Source organism: Ptychodera flava, chromosome 11 (genome assembly GCF_041260155.1).
Source record: "Ptychodera flava strain L36383 chromosome 11, AS_Pfla_20210202, whole genome shotgun sequence".
NCBI lineage: Eukaryota > Metazoa > Hemichordata > Enteropneusta > Ptychoderidae > Ptychodera > Ptychodera flava.
The window spans coordinates 529,953-548,266 of NC_091938.1; the positions used below are offsets into that span (position 1 = coordinate 529,953).

Consider the following 18,314-nt stretch of genomic DNA (forward strand, 5'->3'; position numbering starts at 1 on the left):
AGCAACATAGAACGAGAAATGTTAGCTGTCGTCTGGGCAACAAGGCATTTCAAACACTACGTCTTCGGTAGACATTTTGTCATTCACACTGATCACAAACCGCTAGAAGCCATAGCAAAGAAGCAAATCTGTAAGATGCCAGCCAGACTGCAGAGGCTTATCCTGCAAATACAAGGATACAACTATGACATCCAATACGTACCAGGTCAAGATGTACCACTTGCCGACTGCCTCTCCAGATGCATAGACATTGGACAGACAACATTTCAGATACCTGATGTTGATGTACATGTTCATGATATCTCGACAATGAAACCGTTCATCATTGATCGCATCAGAGAACTTACTACATCTGATCCAGTTCTCCACTCCTTAACCAAGTACATCACCAATGGATGGCCACAAGAGAAAAACCAATGCAATGAAACGGCCCATGCATACTGGCAGCATCGCTCAGAACTAGCTATCCACAATGGTGTAGTATTGAAGGGCCACAGAATCGTCATACCGACAATGTTGAGACAGAAAATACTCCAAGTACTTCACAAACAACACCAAGGTGTAGAGAAAACCAGACTACGAGCCCGACAATCAGTATACTGGCCTGGGCTGAATGCAGACATTGAAAATATGATACGTGACTGTAATCAGTGCTAGTCTCATCAGAGAAGCCAAACCAAGCTTCCAGTACAGCCCATTCACAGCTCTGAAGCCATGCAAATGATTGGTATTGACATATTTGAGTTTGAATCGTCTAAATACCTACTCGCTGTTGACTACCACACAGGTTTGTTTGGGCGGAGAAACTACATAATACAAAGAGTTCATCAGTTATCAGTAAATTGGACAACATCTTCTCTAATTTCGGCTACCCAGAAAAACTTATATCAGATAACGGTCCACAACTTACAAGCGATGAATACCATGAGTATTGCCAATCCCATGAGATAAACTACTCTACCAGTGCACCCCATCATCAACAAGCCAATGGGAGGGCAGAGAGAAACATAGGTACAGTCAAAAGCATGCTGAAGAAATCACTTCAGAAGGGTGAGGAAACCTTGAGAGAGATCCTGACAACATTGCGGGATACACCCATCACAGCAGACATCCCATCTCCATTCTCACTGACGTTTCCAGGCAGAAAGATCAAGACAAATCTGCCGTTCATACAATATGGACACCAACCAGCTAATGATGTCTACAAAGAAAGAATTGAGCAGAGAGCACACACATACGGTGGTGGACAAACCAATGGTTTACCACTCAAGACAGGCTCATCATGTAGGTTTCAGAAAACCCCAAAATCAACCTGGCAACCAGCTACAATTATGGACCACTCCTCTGACCGCCGATATACTATACAGACACCTGAAGGAGTCCAGTATCAACGTGACCTAATTCACATTAAGCCCGTACATCAACCAAACCAGGACACAGCGACGAAAGAGACAGATGACAACCCACCAGAAATAGGAAGCACACCCGAAGCAGACATGACTCTGAAAACTCAGGTTCCTCCCCCTGGAGGCCGACCAAAGCGACAAAGCAGACTTCCAAGAAAAGATGATGATTTCATAGTAAAATGATTACATATCAAGGATTCTTAGATGACCAGCAAGCAGTTTCTGGTTCAGTTTATCATTACCTGTTTGAACATTGCAAGTTGAGAAGTTTTAAAGTTTTCATGTCACAAAAGTTGTTCTTAATCGTTCAAAGTCGGAACTTTAGACTTGGTGTTCCAAATGTACTTTTAGCGAACTATTGCTATCTAACTAAGGGAGGGGGATGTTATGATCAGTGTTGGTTACTTAGAGCGCCCTCTATGGCAAGCTCCTATCATCAGCTGTTTCTCTGGTTCCCGCACTTTTTACGGAGCAGCCATCTTGTTGTCTTTGATGTTCTGTAAACGTTGATGTTTAGACGGACTAGACGGATTAAAATAAGTCTACCGCACTCCACAACGCTTTAGCTTGAGTCAATAACATAACAGAGAAATTCTCCATCTAGTGCTCGTTCGATACCATAGAAGCGGCCAACATGACCAACCATTTCCACGTGTACATATTGATTTTTGTCAGAAGGGTACAGATTTCTTTCTAATACTAGTTGATAGTAACTCAAAGTCGATTGCGGCAAAGCATATGACCTCCACCATAAGGCACATAACAACTGATAAATTATGCCTGATATTTGCTGACTATAGTTTGGCTGAGGAAGTCGTTCCAGACAACAGCCCACAATTTATTTCCGCTGAGTTTAAACAGTTCATAGAGCAAAATGGTATTAAACATACACTTTTCATCCTTATCATCCCACTTGAAATGATACACCTAAAGATCAGTGAAAACAGTAAATATGTATTGCTCAAGCAAGGCTTTCAGGTATCAAGTGTATGTCCATAATACATAGATTGTTGGAGTTACAGGTGTATCACCAACATAGTTAATTATGAAAAGACAATTACGAACAAGGTTGAGTTTGGTAAAGCCAAATTTTGCACAATTTGTTGAAAATAAGTAAGAGATACAGAAATCCAATAATGATAAGTCTACAAAGGATAGGATTTTTGATTCCTAGTTATTGTGAAATGTGTGGTGCAAGGAGTGACATCGTGCAAATTGGCCATTCAAGGAGATATGTCCATATTGATCATTTGATCAAAGAAAATGATGATGTGTCTGATGTAGTTGGACCAGAAATTGCTATACCTGAGTTCAGTGACTTGACGTATAAGAAACAAAATCAACTGATCCTTGTCCGAGTGTTGGTAGACAAGAAACAAAAAGAAAGTGTTATTCAGAGTTACAAACAAGATCAGGTCAATCCAAATGTTGTAAAGTCTCCAGTTGAAAGTTACCTGTTAGGAGATCCCAAAGGGTGAGAAAACCTGTCATCAGACTTGATCTGTGAAAGTTTGTATTACTCTACTCAGCCAGATATTTGTGGGGAAAGTAGTGTAGTATTTTGAATATATGATTGACGCTTTCTACTTTGAGTTCTTGCAAGAAACTGTAAATATCAAGTATGCGCACTACAGTTCAATAAAGTTCCAAACTCAAGGAGAGAGTGTTCTGATAACCAAAGCATATGTCTGTCTAGTTTTTGTTGGATAAACCCAACGTAATATATCCCATTATATCTTACCAGTATATTGATGGCGCAAATACAGCGATCTGATTGGTCGAGACGCGAAAAGAACCTGGTATATTGGCGAGCTCTCAGCTTGAGCAAAAATCCGGTTTTTTGACGTTACACGCCAGAATTTCAATATACTGTTATGATATAATAGCAATAAATCACAACCATCGTATACCGCTCGATTTTGACCAGTTCACTTCATATATGCACACGCTATCGCTTGTGCATGTATGTCGTGAACTGGTCAAAATCTCGTGGTATACCGTCACTGGATGTGCTTTATTGCTTAAATATATGAAATGGGTCATCGCCCAGCACTACCTCCACTTGGCCAGAATACACTACCAGGCTGTCGATGCCGGTCACTTTAATTCGCTTGGCAAATTTTTGCGATCTATTATCTATGTTCTGCGATTCATCTTGTATTTTAAACGCGATCCTACTCAAGTTCATGGAACTATTACTGCAGAGAAAATTCAGCACGTTGAAATATAAATGGTGTACAATGCAAACAGTGTGGGAATGAGATACTCACCACCGCAAATAATAACACGAAATATGGTCCATTGGCGAGGCAGTTTAAATTGTTTCTCGGTAAAAATGGCTTTCGGAAAGCGAGAGGACGTTTGCACAATGAACCGATAAACTACGCTTCGAAATCCTGATATTAATTCCAGCCGAGAACAAACTGACTGAACTGATCCATATACTACACGGTGGAGTAATATTAATTGACAGATTATCTTTTTAGCGCATGACGTTCGAAATTTGAAGCATTTGATAAAGCTCTATGCGGCTTAAAACAATTTAATGTACTTCTGTACAGTGCCCACCATGGAATCTCAACTAAAGGAGACAAAGATAGATAAGGCTACTTTGGAAGAGAGAATTAAGGAACTAACACAGAAGTTGGAGAGAACTGAGCAATCCCTTCTCAGTCAACAAAGTCAAACCAGTGATCTGGAAGAGAAATTACAGAAAGAAGTTGAGGAAAAGGAGAAATTGATTAAGGATCTTCAGAATAAATGTAGAGAATCACAAGTAAAAGGTGCTGTGTCTTAATTTTTGTTGTTGTTCTATTCAGGCTGCATTGTTCCAAATTGTTGGACAGTGTGAATTCTGATCTCTGTGCAAACTCTGCCGATTTACAATCTTATGTATTCCATGTGACCAGTTGATGTTGAGGACAAAATTTGCATGGCGGGAATATCATTTGCTCTTACTACTGTAAAAGGTTGCCAACACTTTGTTTAACATTGAAATTGCATGTTTCTTATAATATTACTTTGTTTTATTTGCCATGTTAAATAACATGTTTCTTCCTTTTGCCAATTTGTGCAGTACCACACAATGTATTTGTCTTTTATATTGTAGGTTTTTTTCTCAATAGCACATTAGTGGTATATATTGGCTGCTGATTATATGTTAAGCATAAATAAGATGTGACTGTTTTTTGTAAGATATTTCACGGAGAGCTCCTAGAAAAGGCGTGAAAGTATTAGCGTGATAGCTGAAGTCAGAGGATAGCATAATTTGGTTAAATCGCTCCATGGATTGCCTTTCTACTACGAACCATCAGTTTGGATTTAAACCAGAACATGGTACTGATATGGCTATTTTTGTATTGAAGGAGATTTTGAGTTATTATAAACATCATAACACGCCTGTTTTTGTTACTTTTATGGACGCTTCAAAAGCGTTTGATTATGTTCGTCACGACGTTCTTTTTCAGAAATTGATGTCAAGGGGAGTTAAGCCTTACTTAATTAAAATTCTGTTTTATTTATACACATTTCAAGATTTTGTTGTTAAATGGAATGGTACTTTATCTGCACCATTCCAGTCTAGAAACGGAGTTAAGCAGGGCGGAATTTCATCACCGATATTTTTCACAGTTTACCTAGATGATCTCAGTAGGAATCTCTCAATGCTGTCGTTCGGATGTCTTCTTGGCGATTACAGGGTTAACCATTTAATTTATGCTGACGATATAGTTATTTTTTCTACCGGAGCTTACGGTCAGCAAATGTTAGTCAATTGTTGTGGTCATTATGGCAGTACAAACTCGATATTTTTAATGAGAAAAAGACAGTGTGTATGTTAATTCAACCTGGTGTTCGGAAATTCAAACCAGTTTCAATTTATCTAAATGGTAGACTACTGACTTATGTTAATGTTTACAAATACCTTGGTCATTTAATATCTTGTGACCTTAAAGATAATGAAGATATTCAGTCACAGACTCGATTTTTATACGCTGGAGGTAATGCTATCATTCGCGATTTTAAATTTGCTTCTTTGTTGGTTAATAAGTGTATAAGTGTCATTTATTTAATGTTTTTTGTGATATTCCGTACAGTTCTTACTTGTGGTGTAATTTTTTCTTTGAAATGTTTAATAATGAGAGCATATTCTCAGATATTTCGTAAACTAACGGGTCCGGTTTTCAATATAGTCATGTTCAAAGTAACACTCTATTATTTGTTAATCTCCATGTTTTAACCTTTGATGAAATACTTTGGAACAAGTCGTACAGTTTTCTGAGCAGATTGCATCTCTCTAGTAATGTGATTGTGTCCTCTGTACTGTCCATGTCAATTTTTTCAAATAGTTTGTTATGGAATGTTTGGTGTCAAAGACTATTTTAACTTGTAGTGTTTTTTCTTTTCTGCTATGGATTATTTTTTATCCGAAATAAACAATAATAATAATAATAATAAATAGCTTATCAAATGCTCTGTACACATAAGTCACAGTTCATCATCTCCTGTATAGCATCTACTATGGAATCTCAGCTGAAGGAGGCAAAACAAGAAAAGACTACTTTGGAAGAAAGATACGAGGGACTGACACGGAAGTTAGAGAGCACTGAGCAATCCCTGCTCAGTCAACAAATTCAAACAATCGATCTGAAAGAGAAATTACGGAGTAAAGTTGAAGCTGACGAGAAGTTGATCATGAAAGGTATGAACAAAGAAGGAGAATCAAGCGAAAAAGGTAGAGTATCTTTGACTTTACAATATTAAATCAATAAGCGTGATTTTCATAAGAACATTTCATCTTAACTGGTTAGCTCTTTGAATTGCACGTATATATTTGAATCAACTGGTATGCCATTTGATAAAGTATATTAAAGTTTAGATTTTCGCATCACTAAACGTCAATTATTATTTACTAACGTACAATTAGTTTACAATGATGATGTTTTCGATGTATTGTGTACACAGATGTACTAAGCCCTTGGAGTGCATGTTTGTATTTGTAAGAGTTGCTTTTTAGAATAAAAATTAAGGACAATTAATTTGTCTGCATTTCTACTTTGGACCAGAGTGAGCAGACAGTAGAATGGATGTTTTATTATTTTTTTTGTCATTTTACAAAGGGCTGTTGTGATTGCATGATTAAAAGAAAAAACAGTCTTTCGGCGAATACACTCGGAAGTACTATTTTTCTAAATCATATTCTAATAAACAGAGACAATTGTCACCTGTTTGTGCTCCAAAATCACTGTTCAAATACCCACATAATGTACACATGATATACCAGTCAGTGAAATAAATACCCGATACGTCAACAGTGTACATATGCATCAGTAAGAGGTTAATACTTATTATATTAATATGCCCTGTCCATTGCGTTTTAATTGGTCGAGCTGAACCACGTGACTGCCCACAAAGACAAAGTAATGGTTTGTTTTCATGCCCGTGAATATGAATAATATCGTAAACACAGTAACTTTACGGCTAAAACAAAAATTGTGATTTGTACAAGGATCATAATCAACCACAAAGTAAAATGAAGCATTTGTTGGCCAAGTTTAGACGCTTTTTTAAAAAAAATCTCCGGATATGCAAAAGTATTGCAGCGCACGCACTACTCACTGACAGGTTCTTGGGCCCCGTTGTCGTTCGCAAGGGGAATTTTCGTAAATTTTGATGGTTTTTCGGGGTTCGTTGATAATATCATTGAAATAACAGACTCCGCGCTGACTATTAACGTTTATTTATGGACGCGGGCGAGAGGAAAGCCAAATTAACGGGCTCGGCAAGCCTCGCCCGTTAATTTTTGGCTTTCTTCTCGCCCTTGCCCATAGATAAACGTTAATGGTCAGCGCGTCGTCCGTTATTTCTATAATCAGCCATATAATTTATATACTTTTACCTGTTTTACTTTACCATGATTTCTCACCATGGTACTGTTATATCTATTGTGACCTGTTCATTAATATTTGGATTTATGTCGTAGTAGCAAGGAGATAAAGTAAACATGATTAGACTTCAAAATTTATAAAACACACAATATATATATTTAAAAATAACCATGGATATTGGATTTTTTGTCATTTTTACATACCTTTCATACCGTAGAAAGTGAATATGCAACAATGAACACAGAGTGTAAGGTAATCAAATGTACTAAAGTGGCCAAGCAACTCATGTGTTTTACCATGAAATATTCTTTAAGGGTGATTCTTGTCACTTATGGGTACTTTATTTTTAAACACAATGATTATGTACTCTAACTTACCGAGTGTCGTCGGTCAGAGCTTAAAAGCTGTTTGAATCATACAGTATCACTCATTTAATAGTTATCAGACGTATAATTTATGAATGTACTTTTTCGGATAGGTCATCAACAAAATGAACATCTTCAGACCAAATTTGAAACAGGAGTGAGTATATTCAGCACATATCTCTTAAGACTTGCACAGAAGATAGGAAAAGGTAAGATAATGTATGATAATTTTACCCTGTACAGATCTAGATGTAGTTAGATCAATGGATCAATTGTATTGGCCACGTCAATAATTTTTATACATTTACTAGTCTGGAATGTAAAACATAACTGTTGATCTTTGCGCACTAGTGTTTGTCTGAATAATTTTCGCCTGTATCACCTGCAACCCTGCTAAGTAGCCATAGATCAGTGTCATTTACAAACAAGTAATTTAACACCAGCTATCATGAACTTGTACATGTACACAGACTGGGATCTCGTTGACGCAGACTAGAAGCAAACTCGCCAAATTCGTGACACTTGACATACTTGAAGACTGTAGGTGATAGGCCTGCTTAGGTTGTTCTAAAGAGATTAAACGATGAGTAGTTTAACAGCGTGACACACATGCATGTTTTCGCACTGTTACGTACTTGCATGTTGTGTATCAACAAGTGCATTTAAGGGTTATATATTCTGATTATAAAGATTTTCACCTTTGCACTTTCTTAATCCTAGATGTGCGACTAGGCATAATATTATATATGGTTACATTTAAAACTTAAAGCTGAGGGAAGTTCAGTTTTTTAATATGTCATATTATTCATGCCTATGATGATTGCTGCTGTACTGTCACCATATAATAGGAAACAAAACACAATGATAATATGAGGTCAGGCAACCATGGGTACCAAAACCTATTTATATCGGCAAAAGAAGAAAAGCTTTTGTCACATCACATCGTCTGGATATTTTTGCCCGGCATATTTGTACCTTTTTAGTGAACCTCTTGTTAGTTAACGTGTGACAACATTATGGCTAATACACACAAAAACTAATGCAATTATTCTTACTTTTTCACCAGAGGATCTCGACAATATACTCTTTATATCTAAGGATGAAGATATCAATAAACGAGAAGGGGAGCTAATAAAAAACCCGTTGGATTTGTTCAGAAAGCTTCAAGACATTGGCTGTCTTGATAAGGAAAACGGTGACGTTTTAGTGCATTTTCTGAACGCAGTCAATCTTCGTCATCTGGCAATGGAGGTCAAGGTCAGATATGAAATCGGATTCGAAAAAGACATTAGTGATACTGATCTCATGGAAAGAGTTAGAAGCAAAATGAGAGAATTAGAGCAAGCAAAAGGTAACTATTTCGATCGAATAACAAGTTTATATCGTTTTTCGACAGAATTTTAAACAGACATTGTATGCAGTGACAAGTCAATAATAAATCAATCTGTGTTTTGAATTAGTTACCCAAGGAGACACCAATACTATATGTGTCCTCTTTCAGAAATGATGAACAATGGATATATTTAATAATATAGTGGTTTCAATCGGCTTCGTACTAACAACGTACGGCACCCAGTCACCTAGCGGAGAATTCTTAGACAAAACCGCTCGACCGAATTCCCAATCTAAAAAAAGACTGGTTCAATAACCATGCTTATAGTTGTTACAATTTCCTGACTGAGACCCCGCCAAACGCTGTAGAGTAAAAAGACCAGCCGAAGTGATGATTTTAATGATAGAATTAGCGTAATGGTAAAAATGAAAGTTTCTGTTTTCTTTTAAATGTCAAACATCTTATTTCTATGTGAATGTTTTCTACATTTTTTTTCCAAAACCCTACATGAATACCTTGCCTGATTAGCTCAAATGTTTATTTCTTATACTCTACATAATGATTGGTAATTGTAATTGTAATGTAATTGTAAATGACAATGTGTCCACTTAATTGATAAGCAGTAGGTAATTTAACTTATATTGATGTATACCAAAATATTTATATGTAACACAAGATTTCAAATTGATAATTTTGCTATAAAAAGGACGACATTTTTCGATTGTGAACACCAATTCCGTTAAACTGAAACATCATTACAATGTCCAGCAATTATTTGAGAATCTCAACACTCCTGTTAGGCAATTTAAATAGGAAAATGTCTTGAAGCAACAAATTATTTCAATATTACTTTGTTACTTCACCGAATAGGTTGAAAAATAGCACAAACTATGAAGGTAAACGACAAAACAAGGTAGCTTTTACAACAAAATATTTTCAAATATGATTCAGAAGTATGTGGAACATACTTCTCCACACCTCATCAGTTTTCCACACCTCATCAATTTTCCACACCTCATCAGTAATATTCCACTCTCACCTGCTTATGGGGTATACATTTCCCAGCTTATTCGATATGCAAGAGCATGCAGTTCATATGGTGATTTTGTAGAGAGACATGGCCATCTCTCTTACAAACTGTTAAATCAAGGTTACACCAGAGCAAGACTTGTCTCTACATTCAAACGCTTTTTGGCAGGTATCGCAAGCTGGTAGATAAATACAATATCTCTCTTCGACAAATGATTACTGATGGCATCGGTGACATGGGGCCTTAGTTAGTGACCACTACCTATCTGACTTACAGATTGATATATGGCGGGTGCCACATGTGGGGCAGGATGCGCTTACTATTTTCGAAACACCTGACATCACTTCTTGGTCTTTTGGCCAGAGGTCCATATATCGTTCTTTCATGAATTTGACTTTGTTTGTGTACCGTCTATTTACTGTCTGTTCTGTTCTGTTTTGTGTCTATTATGTTTACAACCATTGTCTTACAAATTTTGACCTAGTGTTATTGGATTATGGATTGGTATGATAGCGATTATTTTTGAACATAGTTTGTATTTACTCTGACATTCTTATACTGTATCATGCTGTTCGGGTTTCAAAACTTCGAGCCCATTCCTTAGTTTATGAAGCGTTTAACAATAGGAGAAATTAGAGCTTGTACAAGTTGCAGTAATATATATCTACACTGCACATTAGTTTCAAATGTAGACCATTAAGTTGTCATGTAAAATAAATAGAATATATTCCTTTTGCAGGACAAGCAGCTCAATCGCCAGTTGAGCCAAGCCCTTCAGCTGCTAGGAGTTCAGCTCTCTGTGAAACATGCCGAAGTCAGTTTAGAAGTTTACAAAACCAGAACGAGAAAGAAGAAGAAGAAGAAGAAGAAGAAGAAGAAAATCCAAGAAGTAACTATGCTGATGCCAATTATTTTTCAATGTATTGCCTTCTCAAAGCCATTGAACAACGAGATGCTGGTGAAATTCGAAGAGAATATTATACAAAAGAAATTGTAAACCTTCAGGATCAATACAAGAAAGCACAAGAAAATGCTAGGAATATACAATCCAGAGGTGAGTTTCGATATCATAAAAAGTTGGGCTGATATAATCATTGCTAAGAAGTCCTAAAGGCGACTTGAAGAACATGAGAGACTGGTAATAATTCCTAGTGTTTAGAATAATCGTGATATATTTCAAAGAAAATTGAAAGTGTTTGGTTTAGTTTGTTAATTTTGGAAAAACCTCTAAGGGCAATGTAATTTGACTGAAAAAAGAATCATCACTGACAGCAAGTATAGATTGTATAAATTGCTTCCACCAACACAATTCAGCCTGAAATAACTTGAAATTGAAGTGCGTCTAAAAATGATATCCACCATTTACGTAGTAGCAAAAACGGATAATTGAAGATCAGTGTCAAAGGTGGACGAACGATGATAAATAGTATTGCAATTAGGATTTAGAGTTTATTTGCAACGTATAATAAAGTGATAGGCCTCAAAATTGACAACAAACCATCGGTGAACTCTTCTTTACAAAATGTAACATTGCAGTAGGTGTATTCACGTGGCTAATAAAATGTGATTCATTGGTTTTCAATTGTACCAAATTAAGAACTATGGGTGAATACGATCTATTTGTTGATGTCATCAGGATGAATGCAAAAGAGAGTGTGACGGGTGCGACAATCATATATATTGACGAGGGTAGCAACCGTAGGCTCTAATTCGATATCGATGTTGTGGGTGAACCACCTGAAGATTTATCCTTGTCATATACCCAGATTCAAATGATCGGCAATGCGTAAATCTACGTGAAAACGTACTCTTACATCGATACATTTTTCTTGAGTATTACGCCTGACCCAGGCTAAAGCCTTATTCAACCGCCATGGGCCACATGCCATGTGCCAAACTCTATGATTCACTGTCTGCCGTTTCAGCTAGAAATATATGTATTAACACTTCTTCATTATACTTCATCGAGTCATGTACATTGAAAAAAGCACCATTAGGGCTTCAACCATGCATTGTATATGCATAAGAAAATATATGTTGATGCCAATTATATTTCGATATATATTGCCTTTTCAAAGCCTTTCAAGACCGAGATGCTGCTGAAATTCGAAGAGAATATTATACAAAAGAAATTGCAAACCTTCAGGATCATTACAAGAAAGCACAAGAAAATGCTAAGCATTTAAATGCCGGAGGTAAGTTTTTAAAATAATAAAATAGTATAGGACGGATATAATCATGGCGAAGAGGTAATTAAGGTGACTTAAGGAACATGAGAGACATCGGCACGAGTTTATAGTGTTTAGAATCATCGTGATATATTTCAAAGGACATTTGTTAAGTTTTGGTTCAATTTGCGAATTTTGTATAGATACTCGAAGCCATGTACTCTTACCTAAAGAAACAGGACTGACAATAAGAATTAATTACATAAAGTGGTTCATGACCTAGGCTGTAATCACTTAAAATTGACCTGCATCTGAAAATGATACCTACCCTTCTGGCAGTAGGAAAAACAGATAATTGAAGATCAGTTGCAAAGGTTGACGAACAGTTGAGAATGGTATTTCAGTTAGGATTCCCGCACACACCAGCCTGTTAGCCTTTATTATCTACATAGAAATAAAGTGATATCTCTGATAATTGATAACAAACCATCGTTGAAGTCGTCTTTACAAAATGTAACATTGCGGTCGGTGTGTTCATGTGGCCATAGAGAAAGATAGATAGAGTGGCAACGGGTATTGTTTAAGGCGTAAAGCGGTTACGTAACCCATCCATGTTCGCCTCGCCTCAGGTTGCTCTCGCCTCTCTTTTCCGAAGAGTGCCGACCATGAATCCTTCGGTAATTTTCGGATTTTCGCCAATTGTTAAGTGAAAGTATGTTCGGCAAAGTTTGTGTTGTTGTTGTCGTGTGGTGCTGAGCGGAATTGACGTGCTGGCGAAAACGGGAGTGTTTTGGCTTCAGGAAAATGAGTTTTACCGTTTTAAAAATTCCTCTCATATTTTTATGAATATATAATGAGTGTATTTGAACCAAATTTGAAAGTCTTTTATCGATACTGTCTGGTTTTACTCAATGGTTTACGGTCAGTCATACCGTCTTTTACACGTGCGTCAAGGAAGGACATGTTAATGAAACTGCTGGCGTGTTATGTTTGTGATTGGCGTGAAGCAGTGTTTCTGGCCTGAGAGCTCACAAAGTAACTATGGTTGCTACGCGACTGGCAGTACGATGCCATCTCGTCGTATTTTTTGCATAATCTCGTGTAATTATCAACCACAAACAAAGCCTCGAAAAAGTTTAACACCTTTGAAGCTCATTTTAATATGAAAAGCCAATAGTCTACCGAGACGACCATGGAACAAAAGGCATGCAAGTGTTGCCACTCTGTCTATATGTTTCTCTGTGATGTGGCTAACAAAACATGATTCATTGGTTTTCAAATGTACCAAGTTAAGAACTGAGTGTGAATATGACAACCTCGTTGATCGCATCAGAAAAAATGCATAAGAGACTATGACAAGTGCGACAATTATCACAACCATCAAGTTAAATTAGATATTGATTTTCTGGATGAGCCCACTGAACATTTTCCTTGTAGTATACCCAGACTCACACGCCTGTGTAAAGCTAAGGATGAACGTGCCCGTACATCTATACATTTGTTTACGTATTATGCCCGGCGCAGGGTTAAACTTATACAAGCACCATGGGCCATATGCTACATGCAAAATTGTTCGATTCACTTTCTGCATTGTAAGGTAGGAATATACATTTTCACTCAAATTTAGTTTATCGATTCATCTACCCTGATAAACCACCATTAGGGCTCCAACAGCGCCTTCTATATGCATTGGAAGTAACTATACTGATGCCAATCATCTTTCAATATATTGCCTTATCAAAGCCATTGAACAAGGAGAGGCTGCTGAAATTCAAAGAGAATACTATGAAAAAGAAATTGCAAACCTTCAGGAGCAATACGAGAAAGCACAAGAGAGTTCCAAGACTTTAAAAGCGAGAGGTAAGTTAAAATATAATAAAAGAGTATTAGGCCGCATTCAAAGACACATCTGGATCGGATGGGAGATTTTGGGAGCGGGGGGCCTTGAAAAAATTTGCAACATGCCACAGTGTGTGAAAAAAGTCGTGATATTGCAGAGATTGGAGGACTTATTTAATATGAAATTCCTTTCCCAATACCTTCAGGCACGTTGATTTCTTACTATTTCCATTTTTGGGAACCCTCCGGTCGCAAGTTTTAAGGCATTATGTTTTGATGATTCAAGAAGCCAACTTTAGGCTAAAGATTTAGCTTGTCATTTACCCCACCCATGACTTGTGTTTAACTATGTCCCGAGCATTCTTGAGGTCATTCCCCTCCATGACCCTGAATTCAATAAGTCATACATAGAACTTTCTGGAAATTTAATTAGTCGTGTTTGGCACAACTGAATGTATTTTTGGAACAGTTATTGGCATATCCATGGACTTTCTAGATTGTTCTTATACACTTTAGTCTAAGATAGAACCATTGAGTGTAAATAGGGGCGGCACAGTTTTTCAGACAGACATTTGGGATCGCATCACAGACATGTTTACTTCAAGAGTTTTGAGATCACTCAAGCAGCATTAATTTCAAGACTTTTCAAGACCTTCACGGTCACGCAGGATTTATTCTGTTGACTTTAACTACCAAGAAAATATATGTATACCATGTATGGTGAATCAACATTATCAACAGCTGATTTTTAATTAAATCCAAATATCAAAATTTTGTACACACACGCTTGCGCAAAAATATTGCGATCCACCAGTAATTTCTGTCCAACCCCTTTGAGGGGTAATTTCAAAATTATAGCAAGTCAGAAACTATCTGTCAACATATCATCCGGTCAATGTTAATGACTTGAGCAGTTGTCAAAACAATACGTTCACTGAGAGAGGATGGACGCTCCTTCAGTGGTCACGAAAATAAACAAGGGAGAGGATTCTCACGATGCACCACGAGCAGGGGTCACTGTCGGTCATTCATTGTCAGTCATACAAACTAAATTCAAGTCATAAAATATTAACTATCGAGTGGCCGAGTGGCTACGTCACAATAGTTTTAATAGATGTATGGTAACTTCTTTTCAGAAGCTTGTAATATTAGTTAAAGGGTTTATATTGTAGCTTCAATACGCTATCTCTACATGATTGCGCCTTAAAGGTCGAGAGGTCAAGATGACTTGTGTTAATCATCGTAGTCAAAAATCAATGTTTTACTGATTATTCTCATTCATCTGAGCAATTTGACAAACTTTCTTCCACAAAATCTTTAAGAAAGTTTTCAATTCATATTTGTTTTTATGTTGCTAAGAAACACAAACGAGCAGCAAATATAGTTGCTTTTAAAATGGTTGGTAAAAGGCTGACTTCTTTGGACTGATGGTCAATTCTTTGCAGAAACACCTCAGCAGTTTCATAAGTCATCCTGGACCTTTCGATCTGTCTGCAGTATAATTTGCACTCTGCTCTTTATCTTGGCATTTATTACGACTTCAAAAAGGAAAAAATTAGTTACTTTACATTACACTTAAATATTTATGGTCTGTTTTATAAATATTTATGAGCACAATAAAATAATTAGAAAAAACTTATTTCTTACATTGTTAAGTGCGAGCGTACCTTTTAGTTTGAGTTCAGGTCATCCTTTAACTCGATAGTTATTCGCACAAATGTGCACATACCCATGTAGAAACGCACACTCAAATACGTATGTCTAGAAGGTCTGTCAACTATCTGAATGTTATTCATTAAATGTTGTGATTTCACAGAAATCGTTACCATTTTTCTTTCATTTATACTTTGCATAGTTGTCATTTTCAGCAAGCTTGAATCCTTTAAGCCAGCAGCTGCGGAAGTTCACAAGCAGCTGTGTGCATTGTTTCAGAAGAGTGGTGTTGAAGTGGTTTTCTACGAGGATTATAAGAAAGCCTCAGAGAACGTTCCTGTAACATTTATGGTAGTCATCGATTCAAGGCAGACCAGAACTTTAATCACTCCTGAGAGAGGGGACAGAAATGTTGATCATGTTGTGGAATTGGCGAAGTTAGAAAAAGAAACATCGCCAAAAGGTAATAACCTCTTTGTATGATAGAGTCATGGAAACTTTAGCAAAGCAGTGTATATGAGACTCGGTCCCGGGAATGATTTTTTTTCGAGGAGATATTTCCTCGTGGCAAAGGATTTTGAAATTATTACAAACATTTTGTCGCGACTGTTAAGCTAGCGTGCTATATAAAGGCATAGGGGCCAGTCTCCAAATTTGGATGATTATCTTCATCTTGTGTCTCTTAAATAAGCTTATCCTTTCTTTCATTGTTCTCTTGTGATTAATCATGGGAAAACAATTCTAAAGCGTTGGCTTATCAACATCCAATAGCAGATTGTTTTTCAATAGTTTTATATGCAACTTCAATGTGTTCTAAAAGAATTGGAAAAATGTGATATTGAGATATCCTCTCGATACTTTTCACGAAGTACACATTTCCAAAGCACCGACAATGCATTAAATGGTCATTATTTTTGGAATAAGAGACTTTTTCGACATAGATTTTGATCATGAAATTTCTACATAATATTGCCACAGTAGGAAAAAGACTGAAGTAACAAAGTAATAAAGAAGTTTTCCTTTTAAGGAATGAAAGACGTTTTGTAATGTGACTAGGTGCCGTATGTTTGAATTCGAATCCAACAGAAAATCTACTGAAGCATCAGTGAGGCGTAATAGTATAGTTAGCAAACATATGATTGTTAAGTCAAAAATATCATCTTCTAAATAAGTTCTCCAAAGCAGTAGTTAAACCCTCTAGAACTATTGATTATCTCCATGGTATCAACACCGCTGCTACCGGAACACTCTCATCTTTTGCAAGGTCATGATATAATGAAAGACAGCGCAGAAATCATAACCCGTCATTAATCTGATTTTGAACCAATGTTTGAGTCATTCTCTAATATATGTAATAGATTTCACATTCAAAAGAGCTAGGTGAAGAGGAGCATGTGGCTAAACAGTGGATACAATCTTGGAAATTCAACGACACAACGGCCTATGATCTTGTACTTAAAGGGCGATGTTTCAGCATCAATGAAAGCTACAACAAGAAACAAGAAGAAATGTTGCGTCAGTTTTTTCAATGGGTACCCATAACCCCTGATGTCAGAGTCAATGCAAGCACCATAGTTATTGGAAACAAATGCAAAGAACAGGTTTCAAACCTTTTCAGTAAAAACCCATTCTACAGGCAATTGCCGACCGATGGGTCAGAAGATGAAGCCCAATACGGCTACTTTTCTTTCACACCCAAAGGTAAAGAACCGGCAATACACGTAGATTTCAACACATCGCTCAACGAAGTCAAGGTGTGTGAGAGTAATGACTTTCCAATAGCGTTGGTGAGCCAACTGAAGGATCTGAACACCACCACATATGGTACATATGGTACCACATCCAGCAAGAAAAAAAGACCATGTTATGACAATGCTTTACTGTCATGTCACTGCTCCAAGTGCTACAAAATACTGATGCAACATAGAAATGAAGTCAAGGCAATAATGAGTAAGTGTCATTTATTGTAGGATACCTGATTTTGCTTGCCAGTATCGTGACTGTGATAATACATCAATGTTATGTATCAGAAGTGGTATTTTTAATATTATGTGTTTTAAACTCGACATAAAGCTCACAAAATAAAATGATCTCCCCGTCTCTATCGACTGCAATGTAGTATTTTCTGAAAATGAAATCGCAGCAACATTATGTAAACGGAATGCTGTTTTAGTCTATAAGCTACTCAAAAATGCTCTATTTTCAGAGAAGGAAGCCGTTGATGTAAAGAATGACGTCATACCTGTCGTAAGTGAAAATCAATCGGCTAGTGTATCAGATGACGCCTGGAAATACATTATTAAAGTGACACGTAAGACCAAACAAAAGAGTATTGAAGAGGGAGAAATGGATGCCAAGTCTTTGGTACAGGCGTCAATCCTTATAGCTTGCCTCTACAAGAAAAGTAATCGTCTAACAAGAATGCGCAGGTACCGTAAATACATCAAGTTCGTGTGTGCTAGTACTTGTAGTGTTTGTAATCATATTAACTATTGCCAGTGCTGTACCGGTACATTTTTCAGGATCCTCAGATGCTGACTCATACGACTCTTGTCAATTTGAACCACCTGTTGTTATTCGAATACCCTTTCCATGAATAACATAATATCCAGTTCAAAAAATTACTAATTTGTAT

The 18,314-nt window shown here is 36.9% G+C and overlaps 2 protein-coding genes across 2 annotated transcripts in view; both read left to right on the forward strand.

Annotated features, from left to right (window-relative positions):
• The window catches only part of LOC139143203 (restin homolog), a 53,012-nt gene that overhangs the window by 30,580 nt on the left and 4,118 nt on the right, over positions 1-18,314 (forward strand). Inside the window, exons 2-11 of the mRNA XM_070713345.1 lie at positions 3,968-4,189; positions 5,917-6,138; positions 7,770-7,865; positions 8,723-9,007; positions 10,759-11,073; positions 12,098-12,214; positions 13,931-14,047; positions 15,882-16,156; positions 17,038-17,629; positions 17,886-18,108. Of these exons, the coding sequence (XP_070569446.1) occupies positions 3,976-4,189; positions 5,917-6,138; positions 7,770-7,865; positions 8,723-9,007; positions 10,759-11,073; positions 12,098-12,214; positions 13,931-14,047; positions 15,882-16,156; positions 17,038-17,629; positions 17,886-18,108 (2,456 nt within the window). The 5' untranslated portion in view covers positions 3,968-3,975. The remainder of the gene's footprint in view (positions 1-3,967; positions 4,190-5,916; positions 6,139-7,769; positions 7,866-8,722; positions 9,008-10,758; positions 11,074-12,097; positions 12,215-13,930; positions 14,048-15,881; positions 16,157-17,037; positions 17,630-17,885; positions 18,109-18,314) is intronic.
• On the forward strand, positions 19-1,589 carry LOC139143242 (uncharacterized). The gene is made up of 2 exons (XM_070713386.1): positions 19-559; positions 877-1,589. The coding sequence occupies exons 1-2, from the start codon at positions 19-21 to the stop codon at positions 1,587-1,589; spliced, it is 1,254 nt and encodes a 417-aa protein (XP_070569487.1).

What these genes read in the sequence shown, in the direction of transcription:
- LOC139143242 (XM_070713386.1), top strand. Translation starts at nt 19, where the DNA reads ATGTTAGCTGTCGTCTGGGCAACAAGGCATTTCAAACACTACGTCTTC. An exon ending in ACTTCACAAACAACACCAAG is followed by an intron (nt 560 to 876) that starts GTGTAGAGAAAA and finishes TCGGCTACCCAG; the next exon opens with AAAAACTTATATCAGATAAC.